Genomic DNA, 18,340 nt, shown 5'->3' with positions numbered 1-18,340 from the left:
ATGGAGATAATAATAGTATCTACTTTTTACAATTATTTTAAGGATTAAATCAGTTAATATATGTACAGTGCTTAGGACTGTGTCTATCATATAGTAAGGGCTATATAAGTGTTTGCTTATAATAAAACATTTTATTAGTTTAGCATACTTCAAACTAGTAAAATAACATTTTTACATATAATAATGTTTTACATATATTAAAGTAGATTTATAAGCCAGTCTCATCTCAAATATCAGCCTTACTTTATCTAACTCGTTTTCCTATTCTGATTTCTACCAGTTCTGTAAAAGCTGAGTAATTTGATGTGGATGCTGAGTAATTTGAGGAGTAGAGCACACAGCTCCAGGAAGATAATCCTGGGGGCTGCTGGTCTAATTTGGTCTGAGGTGTTAGAGTGCAAGGCGTTAGGACAGAAGGATAAACCCACCACAGTCTTTTTGGAAAGGTGGTTTTGTTGTGGTTGTTTTTCAGCATCTTTAAGTTTTAAAAGTTACTCTATGCCTCATTATACAAATAAATACAGTATTTAAATTTTTTTCCTTTGTGACTGCAAAGGAAAAACTTTCTCAGTTTTTTACATTGTTGGTTACTTAAAAATAATACATTATGCTTGGATAGTAGTTTTCAACTTATAAGGCACTTTGACACAAGATAGAGTCTTACCCTAAGGAACCTCACTACCTGGCACAGAAATTGGCAGAGATCATTTCATTCATCCTCACAACAGCACTGTGAGAGACAGTAAGTGGCAAGCACACATTTATATATGTAGTGGGCAGTTCAATCAAGATTTGAACCCAGTGGTCTTGATTCCACATTCTGTGCTTTTCCCAGTAATAGCAACTATTGCCTACTTCCAGTAGTTTTTTGCAGAGCAAAACCAAGAAAATGTCTTATGTCCTGATAACACAAAACACTGCCATTTTTAAAACCTGAAATGAGTTGCTAAGCCATTCTTTTTCTTTATCTTTCTTTCTTTTTTTTTTTTTTTTTGAGATAGAATATTGGTCTGTCACCCAGGCTGGAGTGCAGTGGCATGATCTCGACTCACTGCAACCTCTGCCTTCTAGGTTCAAGCGATTCTCATGATTCTCTTGCCTCTCAGCCTCCCAAGTGGCTGGGGTTATAGGCACGTGCCACCATGCCCGGCTAATTATTTTTTGTATTTTTAGTAGAAACAAGGTTTACCATGTTGGCCAGGCTGGTCATGCCCAGCTTATTTTATTTTATTTTATTTTATTTTATTTTATTTTATTTTATTTTATTTTTTTTTTTTTTTTTTTTTAGTAGAGATGAGGTTTCACCATGTTGGCCAGGCTGGTCTCGAACTCCTGACCTCAAGTGATCTGCCCACCTCAGCCTCCTAGAGGTGAGCCACTGGCACCCAGCCACCATTCTTAAATGTATAACTTGGCCCAGCACAATAGCTCATGCTTATAATCTCAGTACTTTGGGAAGCCAAGGCAGGAGGATTGCTTGAGCCCAAGAGTGTGAGACCAGCCTGGGCAACATAGTGAGACCCTGTCTCTACAAAAAAAAAAAAAAAAAAAAAAAAAAAAACACAATTAGCCAGGTATAGTGGCATACTCCTGTAGCCACAGCTACTTGGGAGGCTGAGGTGGGAAGGATCACTTGAGTCCAAGGAATTGAGGCTGCAGTGAGCTCACACCACTGCACTCCAGTTTGGGCAGCAGACCAAGGCCCTCTCTCAAAAAAAAAAAAAAAAAAAAATTGTATAACTTGATGCATGGTTTAACAACTCAGTTCCATGGTCCTTAACAGCCAAGCGGAGGCAGTACAGTGTAGCATTAAGAGCAGGGCTTTCCCCTGTGGAGTCTGTCAGACTGCATTAATACCCAGGTCATTGCCATATGTTCTAAGGCTTGAGAATACTAAAGTTTTGATTTTAACTTTTGAAAATGATATCTTTATTAAATTAGGCCACATGCAGAGATTACTCATATTTTTCTACTAAATTTCTTTCTGGTTTACAACCTTGTTCCTCTCCCTTTTTTCTTTCTTTTTTTAGGTTATCCAGACTACTACTCAGATTGCCAGCTTTAAGACTAATGAATGCTACCATCACTGAAGAATTGTTTTTCAAAGGTCTCATTGGCAACATACGAATTGACAGTGTTATCCCACATATTTTGAAAATGGAGCCTGCAGATTATAATTCTCAAATAATTGGTCACAGCATTTGAAAGCTGCGACTGCAGCGCTGTAAACTTAACTGTTCTTTGCCAGAACATGAGACACCAAATTGAACTCATTGCTTTTGGGGCATCTGGAAATTTTTACTTTAAAAAGTAACCAGAATCCAAGGTATTTTTATTTTAGCTTCCTTAAGAATTCTTGAAGTGACTGGGCAGGCAGCAGAAATTAAATCAGTTTTTCTTCCTGATTCCTTTAAATGAATATGAAACACTACAAATTTATTCTTGGTGAAGATGATACCTGAAGCTGTCACCTCTTGATTATCTAAACTAAGCACTCATTCTATTTTATAAAACAAATAAATTAGTCTCTTTTTTCTGAATTGTGTTCTAGTCATATTTAACTTCATTACGAACTAGTAAAAATACTTAATGGTCAGAAATACCTAAGGAGGAGTTAGTTCCTTGCATTTTACTCTGCCATAATAATTTTTGTTTAATTACCATAGCAAAATAAGATTATTTTATGCTTACTGGTATAATGAGAGTATTAGAACTCTAGGAAATAATTGAATATATATTTTTTGTCTTCTGTAAATATCATGGTGTCCCTTAGCATATACCACTCATTGCTGGCAGTGAGATAGGCCATTCATGATCTTAAGAGTTGACATTTTTAATGTATATTATTAGTTACAAGCACTTTATATAGCAGAAAATTGTTTTTGAGAATAAGCTAGTGTTGATATTTTAATATTTTTAGCTTACTGCTCGTGTTTTTGTTTTTGTTTTCATTTATAGAGGTGGGTTTCACTATGTTGCCCAGGCTGGTCTCAAACTCCTGGGCTCAAGTGATCCTGCCTTAGCCTCCCAAAGTACTGGGATTACAGGCGCGTGCCACCGTGCCTGGCCTACTGCTGTCTTTGAAAGTAATAGAGACTAGCCATATGTGGTGGCTCATGCCTATAATCCCAGCACTTTGGGAGGTTGAGGCAGGCAGATTGCTTGAGCTCAGGAGTTCGAGACCAGCCTGGGCAATATAGCAAGACCTCGTCTCTGTAAAAAGAAAGTAAGTAATAAAGACTAATTGAGCCCAAAATGTTTCACTATTTCAAAAAAGATATTTAAATTGTTGCTCTTTCATTCCATAAAAAGGATCTGATCTCTCTCCCACTTTTCTGAGCTGAGTTAGAGCTTCCCAAACCTGTCATGTATGGGTTTTAGCCAATTTCTTTTAGATCACTAAAAAAACTCACTCAATTTGTCAAATAATGATTTATCATAGCCAGTACATGTTCTCAAGGCAAGTTTAAACATTATTTTGAAGCTATTGATAATTTTTTAAAATAAAGAAATATTCACTGATTTTTTTCACTGTAAAGCATGGGAGGGCTGCTTTAACAACGGTATAAGAATCAGCCTGAAGCCTTGTTACTGCTACAACAAATTCATTTTAGACTCCTCGGATGTCTTCCACAGTAATTTATTCTTTTAGCAAACCTGATACTGATAACTGTTTCTTTGCTTTGATTTCTTGATGAATTATTTTGGTATGTTTGTTGATTTTTAAAGCAAACACGGATAATGCACTCAGTACATTTTTTGTAAAGATTTTTGCAATAGAAGAAAAGCTGAAGTTATTGTGGGGATGTGGATTTTATTGCTTACTACTTTATAGTAATCAAAAGTTTGAAAATATCAACTTACAGTCTTTACCAGTTTACTAAGGGAAAACTTTTTTCCCTATTTAAAACATGATCTTAGTCAACAATTTTATTTATAATTATCAGCTAAAGAAATTACATTTAGTATAATACTCAAATGGAAAAATTAGTAGTGTATACCTTTATAAATACAATTTAGTAAGCCAAGGAATCAGGGAAATAATCCTTTAAAATAATGTACCAATAGTTAAGATGTTTCAGGTGTTTTTTCTGATTAAATTTGTTACTATATTTGGAAGACTTTTTAAAACTATATTAAAATGTGACTTGCATTACAAATTTCTGTGTCTTACCAATATATTTGTAAATATTCATTTTCCTTTTCAGTGATTGCTTATCCTTCGTTTGTTCCATTGTGGTTTCATCTATAGCAAGTATAGATCTGCTATATTAAGAAAGCTCCAATAAGAATCGCCACTGATATAATAGATGACTCTTAGGTGGGGTGATTTTAATTAAAGTACTTCCAGGAAGAGAAAAACATGGAAACATTTCTATGTCCTATATTTTAGGATTATTTACAATTCAATTTGAAGACTCCCAGCTAAGTACTGAAGATTAGCTTTTGTTTTCTTTCCTGAAATCTCAGTAAAATGTCCATAAAATATAACTACACGATGACAAATGGAACAGGAGAGAAGAAATCAAAGGACAGAGTAAAGTAAATTTTTGGAAAACAAAATGCAAATAGAGAAAGAATGACTGATTTAGTAGAACCAGAACTAAAGAAGCTTTAACTGAGTGACTGCAAATGGCAGTGCAATGAGAAAGAAGCCAGGATACCAGACAAGATGCTCAGTACCTTGAAGGAGCCAGTGCTCAGATGCAGAGATGATGCTTGAGACATAAAAAAAAATAGATTGGTTGCAAGTCTGGATACAGAATAATTAGACTGTCTTTCCCCAGCCCTACTTAAGTTGGGTGGAGGCCAGGCACGGTGGCTCATGCCTGTAGTCCCAGCACTTTGGGAGGCCGAGCGAGGCAGATTGCTTGAGTCCAGGAGTTCGAGACTACCCTGTGTAATGTAGTGAAACCTCATCTCTACAAAAAAAAAAAAGGTGGCCACTTTCTCTCCTCCCTTTTCAAGCAGGAGGAGGCCAGAGATAATTCTTCTGAGAAACTGAACTGGAAGAGCATAGGACTTACAGGATACCAGGGATAACAGAAGGTGTGAATAAGATACAGGGTTGAAAATGTGGAGGAAGTGAAAATCCGCATTTGGAGGCTGGGAGCGTTGGCTCACGCCTGTAATCCCAGCACTTTGGGAGGCCAAGGTGGGTGGATCACGAGGTCACGAGTTCAAGACCAGCCTGACCAACACGGTGAAACCCCATCTCTCCTAAAAATACAAAAACTAGCCGGGCATGGTGGCACACGCCTGTAATCCCAGCTACTCAGGAGGCTGAGGCAGGAGAATTGCTTGAACCCAGGAGGCAGAGGTTGCAGTGAGCCAAGATTGCACCACTGCACTCCAGCCTGGGCAACAACAGAGCGAGACTCTGTTTCAAAAAAAAAAAAAAAGTCTGCATTTGGTTGATATGTAGGCTCCCTACCCTTTTCCCAGGATACTGGCAATCAAGTACAGTTTTCTCTGCCAGGTTTTTTTTCTTTGGAGAAGCTAAATGGCCCCAGAGAAAAGATCTCCATTTTGGTTATCCCTTAATGATAAAAAATAAATAAATAAAGCCTGTTTGCCACCTTATCACTCTTCAATGAAGCACTCCAATTACCAAGTCGTGTGTATGTATTGGGTTTCCATTCAGCTCTTTAGTGCCCTATTATTAAATGTGAACTTACAGCCCAGGATAGCCAGATACTTGAGGAAAATCTCTACATGAGAGACCAGACAGGAGGGGTGGGGAGCAGATAAAAAACGCAAAGATCAGAAAAATATTCCCCAAATATAATTAATATCTTGAGAGAAACCAGATGTATCCATAAAAGGAGAACAGAATTTTCCCAAAAAAAATTTGGAGCAAGGAATTGCCCCTAGAAATTAAAAACGATAGTCAAGGCAATTCATTAGAAGGATTGGGAGATAAAATTGAGGAATTCACCCTGAAAATAAACCCAAAAGACAAAGGAATAGAAAATAGGATAGAAATGATAAAATTAGAGAATCAAACAAGGTCTAACTTTTTTTTTTGGCAGGGGGCGGGGGGCGGGGCTGAGTCTCACTCTGTTGCCTAGGCTGGAGTGCAGTGGTGCGATCTCAGCTCACTGCAGACTCCACCTCCCAGCTTCAAGCAATTCTGCCTCAGCCTCCCCAGTAGCTGGGATTACAGGCACACGCCACCACACCCGGCTAATTTATTTTTGTTTTTCGTAGAGACAGTACTTCACCATGTTGGCCAGGCTGGTCTCAAACTCCTGACCTCAAATGATCTGCCCACCTCGGCCTCCCAAAGTGCTGGGATTATAGGTGTGAGCCACCGTGCCCGGCCAAGGTCTAACACTTTCAACACTAAGAGTTTAAGAAAGGGAAAATAGAAAAGACTTCAGAAAAGGAAATTATTAAATAATGTAAGAAAAGTTCCACAAAAGGACGCCTGTCTGTGGGTGGAAATGATCCACCATTATAAATTTTAAAAGATATGGCATCTTGAAATCACAATATAGTCAAAGAAGACGACTGCTACTTTTAGCAGTATAGAGGAACAGATACTCTGAAGGCCTTTGATCTATTAGCTGAGTTCACCAAATTGAGATAACTTCCTAAAGAAGGCTAAGGTTGTTTCAGGTCAGTAGTACCCCCTGTGTCGTGGCAGAAGCAAGTGTAAATCTTCTCTGGAGAAAATATTCATAATTGAGATCAGAAGTTGAGAAAGGAAATATTTCTGGCTTCATAGGCCATGCAATGGCTGTTAAAACGACTCAAAAAGTGCTAAAGTAACTATACACAACATAAATGAGTGGGCATACCTGTGGTCCAATAAAACATATACAAAAACAGGCAATGGACTGGATTTGGCTCTTGGAGTATAGTTTACCAACCCTTAATTTAAAATCTTGATATTCTCACAGATTAGGCTCAACCAAATATGAGTACACAAAATTATCAAACTCACAAGGAAATAAGCAATACATAAAGACCCTCGAAGACAATATTAGGTATTAAAATTGTCACATGCAGAATGTAACTATATGATATGTTTTAAGGAGAAAAAAAATTGAATCTAAAAGTAAACAAGAAACAGGAGCAGCAAAAATAACCAAGTAGATTTGAAAAGCCAAAAAACATTTAGAAAAAATGTACTAAAATTAAAAAATTAATGCCTGGTGAAAGATGCCTTGAATGCATACATTTAATCCTAAGTTCCTTCTAAAACTGCATTAAAACAGCTAAAGGTTTATGGGTTGTTTTTGTTTTAGACACCGAGTCTCAATGTGTTGGCCAGGGTGGAACTGCCGGCCTCAAGCTATGCTCCCACCTCAGCCTCCTGATTAGTCTCCCAGCCTCCTGATTAGCTGGGCTACAGGTGTGAACTGCCACACCTGGTTTGCTTTATGGTTTTTGTTTGTTTTTTAATGCATCTTACAAAGACAAAAAAAGGGACAAATAAATGATAACCACAACTTTTTGAAAGCTAAAAATAGATTAGTAGTGATGCTCCTAGCAAACCTGAGAAGGACTTTTTATCCTGCAGTTGTGGACAGCTGCAAAGCAATCTGATTTGTACCACAGATCCTCCAAAATGCTCTTTTACTGTGACATCTCTGGAGGGGAAGATGAAGGATTTGCTGAAAGTATTTTGGAAGTAAATACACACCCACCAGAATGATAAAATTTTAGTCTGGCGAAACCAAACGTAGAGTATGTGGAGTAAAACTATGTGTGTTGATGGAGTGTCGGTACAATAAATTCAGGAAAGACTTTGCATTAAATAGAAAGTTGAACATGCATGAAATTATCCTAGAGAAACACATGTACCATGGGGCATACAAAAATATTCATGTCAGCATTGTAAGAGCAAAAAAGGAAAACTGTTCAAATATCCATTGACAGGAGAATGGATAAGTTAATTGTGGTATAATCACCCAATAGAATACTATGCAACGCTAAAAAAGGAATAAACTGTAAACATGGGCTAATCCCCAAGATACAATGTTGTATGAAAAATGCCCAAAAGTATACAAAACCATAATTTAACTGGTTTACTGAAAACAGGCAAATACATTGTTGAGAGGTATTTATGTGGGAAAGCTAATTTTGTGAAAGCAAAGGAAATATTAATACTAAATTAGAATACTAGTTACTTCTGAAGGGGTAGGAAGAGGATAAAAACAGCGAATACAAGGGGCTTGAAAAGTATTGACAGAGTTCTATTTGCTTTTAAACAAGCCACCCTAAAACGTAATGGTTTAAAACAACATATATTGTGTTCATGAATATGCAACATGGACAGAACTTGGGAGAGACAGCTTGTCTCTGCTCCTTTCAGCCACAGCTAGGTCAGCTCAAATAGTGAGGTTGGAATCTACGTAATCATTCACTCACATGTCTGGAAGTTGATAGTGACTGTTTGCTGGGACTTCAGGTGGAGCTGAAGCCAGAACACATACCTAGTCCTGTTTCCTTTCCTCACAACCTGGAGGCTAGGTTCCAAGAACAAGGGTTGAGAAGGCCACGTGGGAGCTCTGTTACCATTTCTTGCCTGGCAGTAGAATTCATCCAGTGTCAGGCAGGGGATGCAGGCTCACACCTGTAATTCCAGCACTTCGGCCAAGGCGGGCAGATTGCCCGAGCTCAAGAGTTCAAGATCAGACTGGACAACATGGCAAAACCCTGTCTCTACCAAAAAAAAAAAAAAAAGCCAGGCCTGGTGGCACGTCCCTGCAGTCCCAGCTACTCAGGAGGCTGAGGTGGTAGAATCGCTTGAGCCTGGGAAGTGGAGGTTGCAGTAAGCCAAGATTGCACCACTGCACGCCAGCTTGGGTGACAGAGCGAGACTACATCTCAAAAAAAAATGAAAAAAACACTAATTCAGTGTCTTCTGCTGCATTCTACTCATCGAAGAAGTCACAAAGGTCTGTGCTGATGGAAAAGGAGGGGAAATAGACTCCACCTCCTGATGATGAAGTGGCAAGTTTCTGGAAGAGCATATGGAACCAGAAATACTAGAAATGTTTCCCTCATTTGGGGGAAAAAATATTGCATCTCAGCAGCCTCACTTGGAAACCCAGGTAGAGAAGGCTTACCTGGACAAGATTGGGGCCTGGGAGGTCGGGGGTGGTTTTCATCTTATGGAATTGTTTACAAAGTGATACATAAGAAATCATAAGAAGTTTAAAGGATTGTAACATCTTAAGCTGGGCATGGTGGTGCACGGCTGCCCTAGCTAGTCTGGAGGCTGAGATGGGAAGATGGCTTGAGCCCAGGAGTTGGTGGATGCAGTGAGCTATGATGGTGCCACTGCAGTCCAGCCTAGGTGACAGAGTGAGACCCTCTCTAAAATTTGAAAAAGAAAAAAAAAGGCAGGAGGGTATCATCTTTCACCTTCAAACTTGTATGGGCAGGAGATGGCTAAGAAAACTACTCAGCTACAGACTGGACTCCATTTCGGGTAATTTCCATGTGGCTGCTGGAGGAAGTGTTGAGAGAGGAAGTGCCAGGGAAAAGCCAGATGGTCTTTTCTAACCTACCGTCAGAAACCAAGCAACATTGCTTTCCATGTCGTTTTATCTATTGATGCAATAAATAAATCCCACCTGCATTCAAGGGAAGATAAACTATGCCCTTTGACAGGAAAGTGGCAAGATTCTGGAAGAGTTTAGGGAATCAAAGCTGTTTTTTCAGCCATTTTTTGAAAACTTCAATCTCTGATACTATTCTACTTATTAAGCTGACTGTAGATTCTTAAGATCAAATAGGCACTTTTGTATATTTTGCGATATTTGATAGAAAAATAAATCCTTATGTGGAAAAAATGAGGTGCTGCTAGATCTCCAGATCTCCTCCACAATTCCCTGTATCCAAGGGAGGGGAGTAAGCCCTTGAGAAGTTGTAAACACTAAATTGTCCTTACATGGATATGTAACAGAAAATTTAGTAAACTATATATGAAAAATGGAGCAGGAAGTGGGGGGGGGGCTAGGTGTGAGGAGGGGAGTGTGTGAAAGCCCTAAAAGTCCTCACCTATGTTGAGAAGTCAACAAATAATACCTAAAGTTGGAAAAAATCTAGAAATATTATAAGCATGTAATTTAGAAATATGGTAGGGAATAACAAAATAAGCTAAAAGGGTTGGAAGTAGTTGTTGCTAGGAGTGGGAAATCAGTTCAGAAAATGGAACTATATGATTTCTTCAGTGAGGTACATATGTTCAATGTACTAAATTTAAGAGGGAAAATGATCAAAATGGATGAGCTAAATTGAAGCTAAGATCATTGAAGAAAGAATTAAGGTTTCTGGCAATGTTTGTTCACATGAACATGTCAGTATTATCCAACTGAATTCTGTATATCTCTTTAACTTTAGTTTGTTCTATAATAACAATGTTGATATCAAGTTAATGACAAAAAAAAATCAGAGCAGGATACTATGAAAAAGAAGAGAGACCGGCCGGGCACAGTGGCTCACACCTGTAATCCTAACACATTGGGAGGCTGAGGCAGGCGGATCACAAGGTCAGGAGTTCAAGACCAGCCTGACCAACATGGTGAAACCCTGTCTCTACTAAAAATACAAAAATTAGCTGGGTGTGGTGGCGCATGCCTGCAGTCTTAGCTACTTGGGAGGCTGAGGCAGGAGAATCACTTGAACCTGGGAGGCAGAGTTGCAGCAAGCCAAGATCGCACCACTGCACTCCAGCCTGGGCAACAGAGCGAGACTCTGTCTCAAAAAAAAAAAAAAAAAAAAAAAAAAAGAAGAGAGATTAAAGAGTTCTTTCTTTCTTTCTTTCTCTTTCTTTTTAAGCATTCTTTAAACTGAAAATCATGTTGAAAAAATCTATATCAAGACTGATGGACTGGACCCAGACAAGGAACAAATTAGTGAACTGGTACATAAATGCCAAGAAATGGTTCAGAATGTAAAGCACAAAGATCAAAATGGAAAATACGCAGAAAAAAACAAAATATACAGGTAACATTAAAAAGATATAGAGGATCAATCCAGAAGGGCCAATGTTCACCTAATACCCAGATTTCGGAAAGAAGTAACAGAAAATGTAGGGGAAAAATTATCTAAAACAATTTATACTGCTAAAAATGGCACATCTCCAAATTCAAAGATGATGCTGAATTCCAACAAACATCAACTACAATAGCCCTAGATAAATTTTCATGGAATTTCAGAACTTTAAAGACAAATAGAAAAATCTGAAAAACTTCAAAAGATTGAAAAACAGGTTTTTAACAAATAAATTTGTATCAGATTGGCAGCAGGATTCTCATCAACTATGTTAGAGGTTTTGGGGTTTTGTTTGAGACAGGGTCTCACTCTGACACCCAGGCTGGAGTGCAGTGGCCACGACCATAGCTCACTGCAGCCTCAAACTCCTGGGCTGTAGCAATCCTCCTGCCTCAGCCTCCCAAGTGGCTGGGACTATGGGCATGCACCACCACACCCATCTAAATGTTAGATATTAGAGGACAATGGAGGAATGCTTTCAGAGTTCTGTGAGGAAACTATTTTGAACCTAGGGTTTTATGACCAGGTAAAGGATCAATCAAGGGAAATGTTATCTCCTACATGCATTTTGGAAAAAAGTCTCAAAAATGTGCTTTACCAAAACAAAAAAAAACAAGCAACCCTAAATGAGAGAATTCTAAGAAAGAAAAATATGCAGGATCCAAGATAAAATAAGACTCATTTATTTAGAAACACAATGAAAAGAAATCCCAGAATGATCATCCATTCATGCATGAGGCCTAAAGACAACTGATGAAAATTAGAACAGGAAGTCAGAATGTTCTGTGAAAAATTTGCTCAAGAAGACATATGTCTCTATTGTTATTTAGAAGTAATTTATCAAACCAACCTTTATTGAGTACTTATGATAACCAGACACTGTGTTAAGTTTTTTATGTGCCTTATTTAATGCCTACAGTGATCTCATGAGGTGGGTAATATTATTAACCCCATTTTACAGATGAATAAACTAAGGCGTAAGCAACTTGCTCAATATAGCTAATTAGTGATTGATAGGGTTTGGCTGTGTCCCCACCCAAATCTCATTTTGAATTGTAATCCTGTAATCCCCACATGTTGTGGAAAGGATACTTTAATTATGGGAGCAGTTACCCTCATGCTGTTCTCATAATAGTGGGTGAGTTATCATGAGATCTGATGGTTTTATAAGGGGCTTTTCTCCCTTTCCCTCTGCACTTCTCGTTTCTGCCACCATGAGAAGAAGGATGATTTTGCTTCCCCTTCTACCCTTATTGTAAGTTTCCTGAGGCCTCCCCAGCCATGCTGAACTGTGAGTCAATTAAACCTCTTTCGTTTATAAATTACCCAGTATCAGTTATGCCTTTATTAGCAGCGTGAGAGGGTACTAATACAGTGACAGAGTTGAGATTTAAGCAACCATAAACCCTGGAGTAGGGCTCCCCAGAAGAAAGACTGATTGCAGGTCCAGGGTAGGAAATGTATAAGATGAGCTGGGAACATCTTGTCACACCAAAAATAAAATAATGATAATAAAACTATCAAAGATGACTAGATTGTGTCTCAGAAACTCAGGAACCAACCTGAAGAGGTCTCTACTAATCAAAGATAAAACAATTTGGTAACTGATTAGAATAATAACTGCAATGGGATGAAACATATCGAACATTTAAATCTATAAGTACATATTATACTTTAAAAATGCTAGAGACACCAGGTGCAGTGGCATGTGCCTATAACCCCAGCTACTTGGGAGGCTAAGATGGGAGGATCACATGAGCCCAGGAGCATGTGACCAGCCTGGGCAACATATTAAAACCCCGCCTCAGTTTGAAAAAAAAAAAAAAAAAAAAAGCTAGGGACAACATAACCATTAAGAAAATACCTATAAAAGATACACAAGGCCGGGCGTGGTGGCTCACGCTTGTAATCCCAGCACTTTGGGAGGCCGAGGCGGGCGGATCACGAGGTCAGGAGATTGAGACCACGGTGAAACCCCGTCTCTACTAAAAATACAAAAAAATTAGCCGGGCGTGGTAGTCCCAGCTACTCAGAGAGGCTGAGGCAGGAGAATGGCATGAACCCGGGAGGCGGAGCTTGCAGTGAGCCGAGATTGCGCCACTGCACTCCAGACTGGGCGACAGAGCGAGACTCCGTCTCAAAAAAAAAAAAAAATACACAAAAGAAAATGAAAAAGGAATGGCAAATTGCTACCAAAAACCCAATGAAACACAAGGGAAGCTGGCAAGAGAGGAAAGAGAGACACAAAACGACAGCAAAAAATACAGAAAACAATTAACAAAATGCCGGTAGTAAATCCTTCCCTATCAGTAATAACTTTAAATGTACAAGAATTAAACTCCCCAATCAAAAGACAGGGTAGCTAAATGGACCAAAAAAAAAAAAAAAAAAAAAAAAACCCACCAGAATCCAACTATATGCTCTCTATAAGAGATTTACGTAGGGTAAATGTAAGGACACACATAGGTTGAAAGTGAAAAGACAGAGAAACGATTTTTAATGCAAATGGTAACAAAAAAAGAGGAGTGGCCACACTTATATCAAACAAAATAGACTTTTAGGTCAAAAACTGTCACAAGAGACAAAGGGATTACAAAATGATAAAAGGGTTAATCCACTAGGAAGATATAACAATTAAATATGCACCTAACATCAGAACACTCAAATATAGGAAGCAAACACTGACAGAATTAAGGAGAAATAAAATAAATAGTAACACAATAAAAGTAGTTTTCAAAACCCCACCTTCAATAATGGATATAACAACCAGACAGAATATCAAAAAGGAAACAGAGGACTTGAACAATGCTCTAGAGCAATTGGACCTAACAGACATACAGAGAACATTCCACCTAACAATGAGACAATACACATTCTTGTCAAGCATACATGCAACATTGTCTGTGATAGATCACATATTAGGTCACAAAACAAGGTTTAACAAATTTTAAGAAGATTGATATCATACCAAGTATCTTTTCTGACTACAGTGGAATAAAGCGAGAAATCAAAAGCAAAGGGCTGGGATTACAGTGGCTCATGCCTGTAATCCCAGCACTTTGGGAGGCCGAGGTGGGCTGATCACAAGGTCAGCAGTTCGAGACCAGCCTGGCCAACATAGTAAAACCCCGTCTCTACTAAAATACAAAAATTAGCCAAGTGTGGTGGTGTGTGCCTGTAGGTCCAGCTACTCGGGAGGCCGAGGCAGGAGAATCGCTTGAACCAGGGAGGCGGAGGTTGCAGTGAGCCAAGATCACGCCACTGCACTCCAGCCTGGGCAACAGAGCGAGACACTGTCTCAAAAAAAAAAAAAAAAAGAAAAGAAAAAGAAGTAAAAAGCAAAACGAAAACTGGAAAATCCACAAATATGTGGAAATCAAACAACACATTTTTTTAATACCAACCAACCAAGCAGCAGTGATAAACAAAACAGTCTTGAGTAACCAATGCCACAAAGAAGAAATTAAAAGGAAAATACTTTGACAAATAGAAAACACAGGGCAGGCATGGTGGCTCACACCAGTAATCCAAGCACTTTGGGAGGCCAAGGTGGGAGGACTGCTTGAGGCCAGGAGTTTGAGGCTTCAGTGAGCTATGACTGAATGACTGCACTCCAGCCTGGGCAACAGAGTGAGATCCCATCTATAAAAATAAAGAAAAAGAGGCCAGGCACGGTGGCTCACACTTGTAATCCCAGCACTTTGGGAAGCCGAGGCAGGTGGATCACAAGGTCAAGAAATCGAGACCACCCTGGCCAACGTGGTAAAAACCTGTCTCTACTAAAAATATAAAAATTAGCTGGGCATGGTGGCGCATGACTATAGTCCAGCTACTCGGGAGGCTGAGGCAGGAGAATCACTTGAACCCAGGAGGCAGAGGTTGCAGTGAGCCGAGATCGCACCACTGCACTCCAGCCTGGCAACAGAGTGAGACTCTGTCTCAAAACAAACAAACAAAAATTTAAATAAAGAAAAAAACCATCTGAACAGATTCATAACTAGTAAGGAGATTAAATCAGTAATCAGAAACCTCCCAACAAAGAAAAGCCAAGGACTAGATACTTCACAGGAGAATTCTAGCAAACATTTGAATTAATTGAAAAGTTAATACCAATCCTTCTCAAATTCTTCCAAAACATTAAAGAGAAGGTAACACTTGGCTGGGCACAGTGGCTCACATCTGTAATCCCAGCACTTTGGGAAGCTGAGGTGGGAAGATCACTTAAGCCCAGGAGTTTGAGACCAGCCTGGACAACATAGTGAGACCCCATCTCATTAGAAAAGAAAAAAAAAAGAAGAAAGAGAGAAGGTAACACTTTTGTTTTTTTTTGACATGGAGTTTCACTCTTGTTGCACAGACTGGAGTGCAATGGTGCAATCAGCTTACTGCAACCTCCACTCCAACCACCACCTCCCAGGTACAAGCGATTCTCCTGCCTCAGCCTCCCGAGTAGCTGGGGTTACAGGCACCCACCACCACACCTGGCTAAATTTTTGTATTTTTAGTAGAGACAGGGTTTCACCATGTTGGCCAGGCTGGTCTCGAACTCTTGACCTCAGGTGATCTACCTGCCTCAGCCTCCCGAAATGCTGGGATTACAGCATAAGCCACTGCACCTGGCCAAGGTAACTCTTTTAAACTCTTGTTTTTTTGAGACAGAGTTTCGCCTCTGTCACCCAGGCCAGAGTGTGATGGTGGAATCTCAGCTCACTGCAACCTCTGCCTCCCAGGCTCAAGCAGTTCTCATGTCTCAACCTCCTGAGTAGCTGGGATTATAGGCACGCACCACCAGGCCCAGCTAATTTTTGTATTTTTAGTACAGACACCGTTTCATCACATTGGCCAGGCTGGTTTTAAACTCCTGGACTCAAGTGATCCGCCCACCTCAGCTTCCTGAAGTGTTAGAATTAGAGGTGTGAGCCACCACGCCCAGCCTAAACTCATTTTATGAGGCCAGCATTACCCTGATACCAAAACCACAACAGATACTACAAGAAAACTATAGATATCCCTGATGGATATTCATGTAAAAATCCTCAACAAAAATACTCACAAACTGAATTCAACAGCACATTAAAAGGATTATATGGCTGGGCATGGTAGCTCACTCCTGTAATCCCAGCACTTTGGGAGGCTCAGGCAGGCAGATCACCTGAGGTCAGGGGTTCAAGACCAGCCTGGCTAACAAGGCAAAACCCTGTCTCTATTAAAAATACAAAAATTAGCCAAGCATAGCGGCAAACGCCTGTAATCCCAGCTACCTGGGAGGCTGAGGCAGGAGAATCGCTTGAATCCAGGAGGCAGAGGTTGCAATAAGCTGAGATCGCACCACTACACTCCAGCCTGGGCAACAGAGTGAGACTCTGTCTCACAAAAAAAAAAAAAAATGGATTATACACCATGGCCAAGTGGGACTTGACTTATTCCTGGAATGCAAGGATGGTTCAACATACAACTATCAATCAGTGTAATGTACTACAAATGGTTTGCAACTGATCATGACTTGACTTACAATTTTTTTGTTTTATGATGGGTTTATTGGTGTTTACAATGCATTTTTTTTTTTGGTTTTTTGTTTTGTTTTGTTTTTGAGACAGGGTCTTACTCTGTCACCCAGGCTGGAATGCAGTGGCATGACCTTGGCTCACTACAACCTTTGCTTCCCAGGTTCAAGCAATTCTCCAGCCTCAGCCTCACAGGTGCATGCTACCATGCCCAGCCATTTTTTTTAAAAATTTTTTGTAGAGATGGGGTTTCACTATGTTGCCCAGGCTGGTCTTGAACTTCTAAGCTCAAAGCAATTTGCCTGACTCAGCCTCCCAAAGTGCTGGGATTACAAGTGTGAGCCACCCCACACCTGGCCTCGGTGCATTTTTTATTTACAATGGGCATGTCAGAATGTAATGCCATTTTAAGTTGAGAGGCACATTAACAGAATGAAGAACAGAAACCATATTATCATCTCAATTGATACACAAAAAGCACTTGGCAAAAACACTCAACAAACTACGAACAAAAGGAAATTATCTCAACCTAATAAAGGCCAAGTTTGAAAGGCCCACAGCTAACATCATATTCAATAGTGAAAAACTGAAAGCTTTTCTTCTAAGATCAGGAACAAGGCAAGTATGTACATTCTTGCTACTTCTATTCAACATATTACTAAAAGCCCTTGCCAGAGCACTTAGGCAAAAAATAAATAAATAAAAGCTGAAAATTGGAAAAGAAGGGCCAGGCACAGTGGCTCATTCTGTAATCCCATCACTTTGGGAGGCTGAGAAAGGAAGATTGCTTGCTTGAAGCCAGAATTTCAAGATTAGTCTGGGCAACACAGCAAGACCCTATCTCTATAAAAAACTTTTTAAAAATTAGCCAGGCATGATATTGCATGCTTGTAGTCCCAGCTGTGTATGAGGCTAAGGCAGGGGGATCACTTGAGCCCCAGCTTGGGTGACAAGGGGGAAACCTTGCCTTAAAAAAAAAAAAGGAAAAGAAGTAAAATTATCTCCATTAACAAATGATATGGTCTTATATGTGGAAAACCCTAAGGATTCCATCAAAAAATGGTTAGAACTAATAAATAAATTCAACAAAGTTGCAAGGTACAAAATCAACACACAAAAATCAGTTGCCTTCTAAACACTAACAATGAACAACTCAAAAAGGAAATTAAGAAAAAATCACATTTAAAATAGCAGCAAAAAGAATAAAATATTTAGGAATAACTTAATCAAGTAGGCAAAAGACTTATATACTGAAAACCACAAAACAGTGCTGAAAGAAATTAGATGCAAATAAATGGAAAGACATTTGTGTTTGTGGATTGGAAGGCTTAATATTGTTAAAATTAAAATCCCATACTACCCAAAGTAAGTTTACAGATTCATTGCAATACCTGTCAAAATCCCAGTGCCATTTTTCTTTGCAGATTTTTTTTTCTTTTTGAGACGGAGTCTTGCTGTGTCGCCCAGGCTGGAGTGCAGTGGCGCAATCTCGGCTCACTGCAAGCTCCGCCTCCCAGGTTCACGCCATTCTCCTGCCTCAGCCTTTCTGAGTAGCTGGGACTACAGGCGCCCACCACCACGCCCGGCTAATTTTTTTGTATTTTTAGTAGAGACGGGGTTTCACTGTGGTCTCGATCTCCTGACTTCATGATCCGCCCACCTCGGCCTCCCAAAGTGCTGGGATTACAAGCGTGAGCCACCGTGCCCGGCCCTTTGCAGATTTTTAAAAGTCCTAAAATTCATACAGAATCTCAAAAGACCCTGAATAGACAAAACAATCTTAAGAAAAATAAAGCTGGAGGCCTTCCACTTTCTGACTTCAA

General features: G+C 39.5%; 1 protein-coding gene and 1 long non-coding RNA gene across 5 annotated transcripts in view; one reads left to right on the top strand and one right to left on the bottom strand.

The window, feature by feature from the left end:
* NR2C1 (nuclear receptor subfamily 2 group C member 1) overlaps nt 1–2,540 on the top strand; it is a 51,532-nt gene extending 48,992 nt beyond the window's left edge. For 3 of the 4 annotated variants that reach the window (XM_032170930.2, XM_032170929.2, XM_032170928.2), the window contains one exon: nt 2,031–2,540. In XM_032170930.2, coding sequence (XP_032026821.1) covers nt 2,031–2,205 — 175 coding nt within the window. In that variant the 3' untranslated portion in view covers nt 2,206–2,540. The remainder of the gene's footprint in view (nt 1–2,030) is intronic. The other variant, XM_032170931.2, reaches the window with a different exon arrangement.
* LOC131380747 (uncharacterized) overlaps nt 1–18,340 on the bottom strand; it is a 61,248-nt gene that overhangs the window by 40,205 nt on the left and 2,703 nt on the right. The gene's annotated exons all lie outside the window — the stretch shown is intronic.

The sequence above is a fragment of the Hylobates moloch genome, unplaced genomic scaffold, assembly GCF_009828535.3.
Source record: "Hylobates moloch isolate HMO894 unplaced genomic scaffold, HMol_V3 SCAFFOLD_12, whole genome shotgun sequence".
NCBI lineage: Eukaryota > Metazoa > Chordata > Mammalia > Primates > Hylobatidae > Hylobates > Hylobates moloch.
This window is presented reverse-complemented; position numbering and strand designations above follow the sequence as displayed.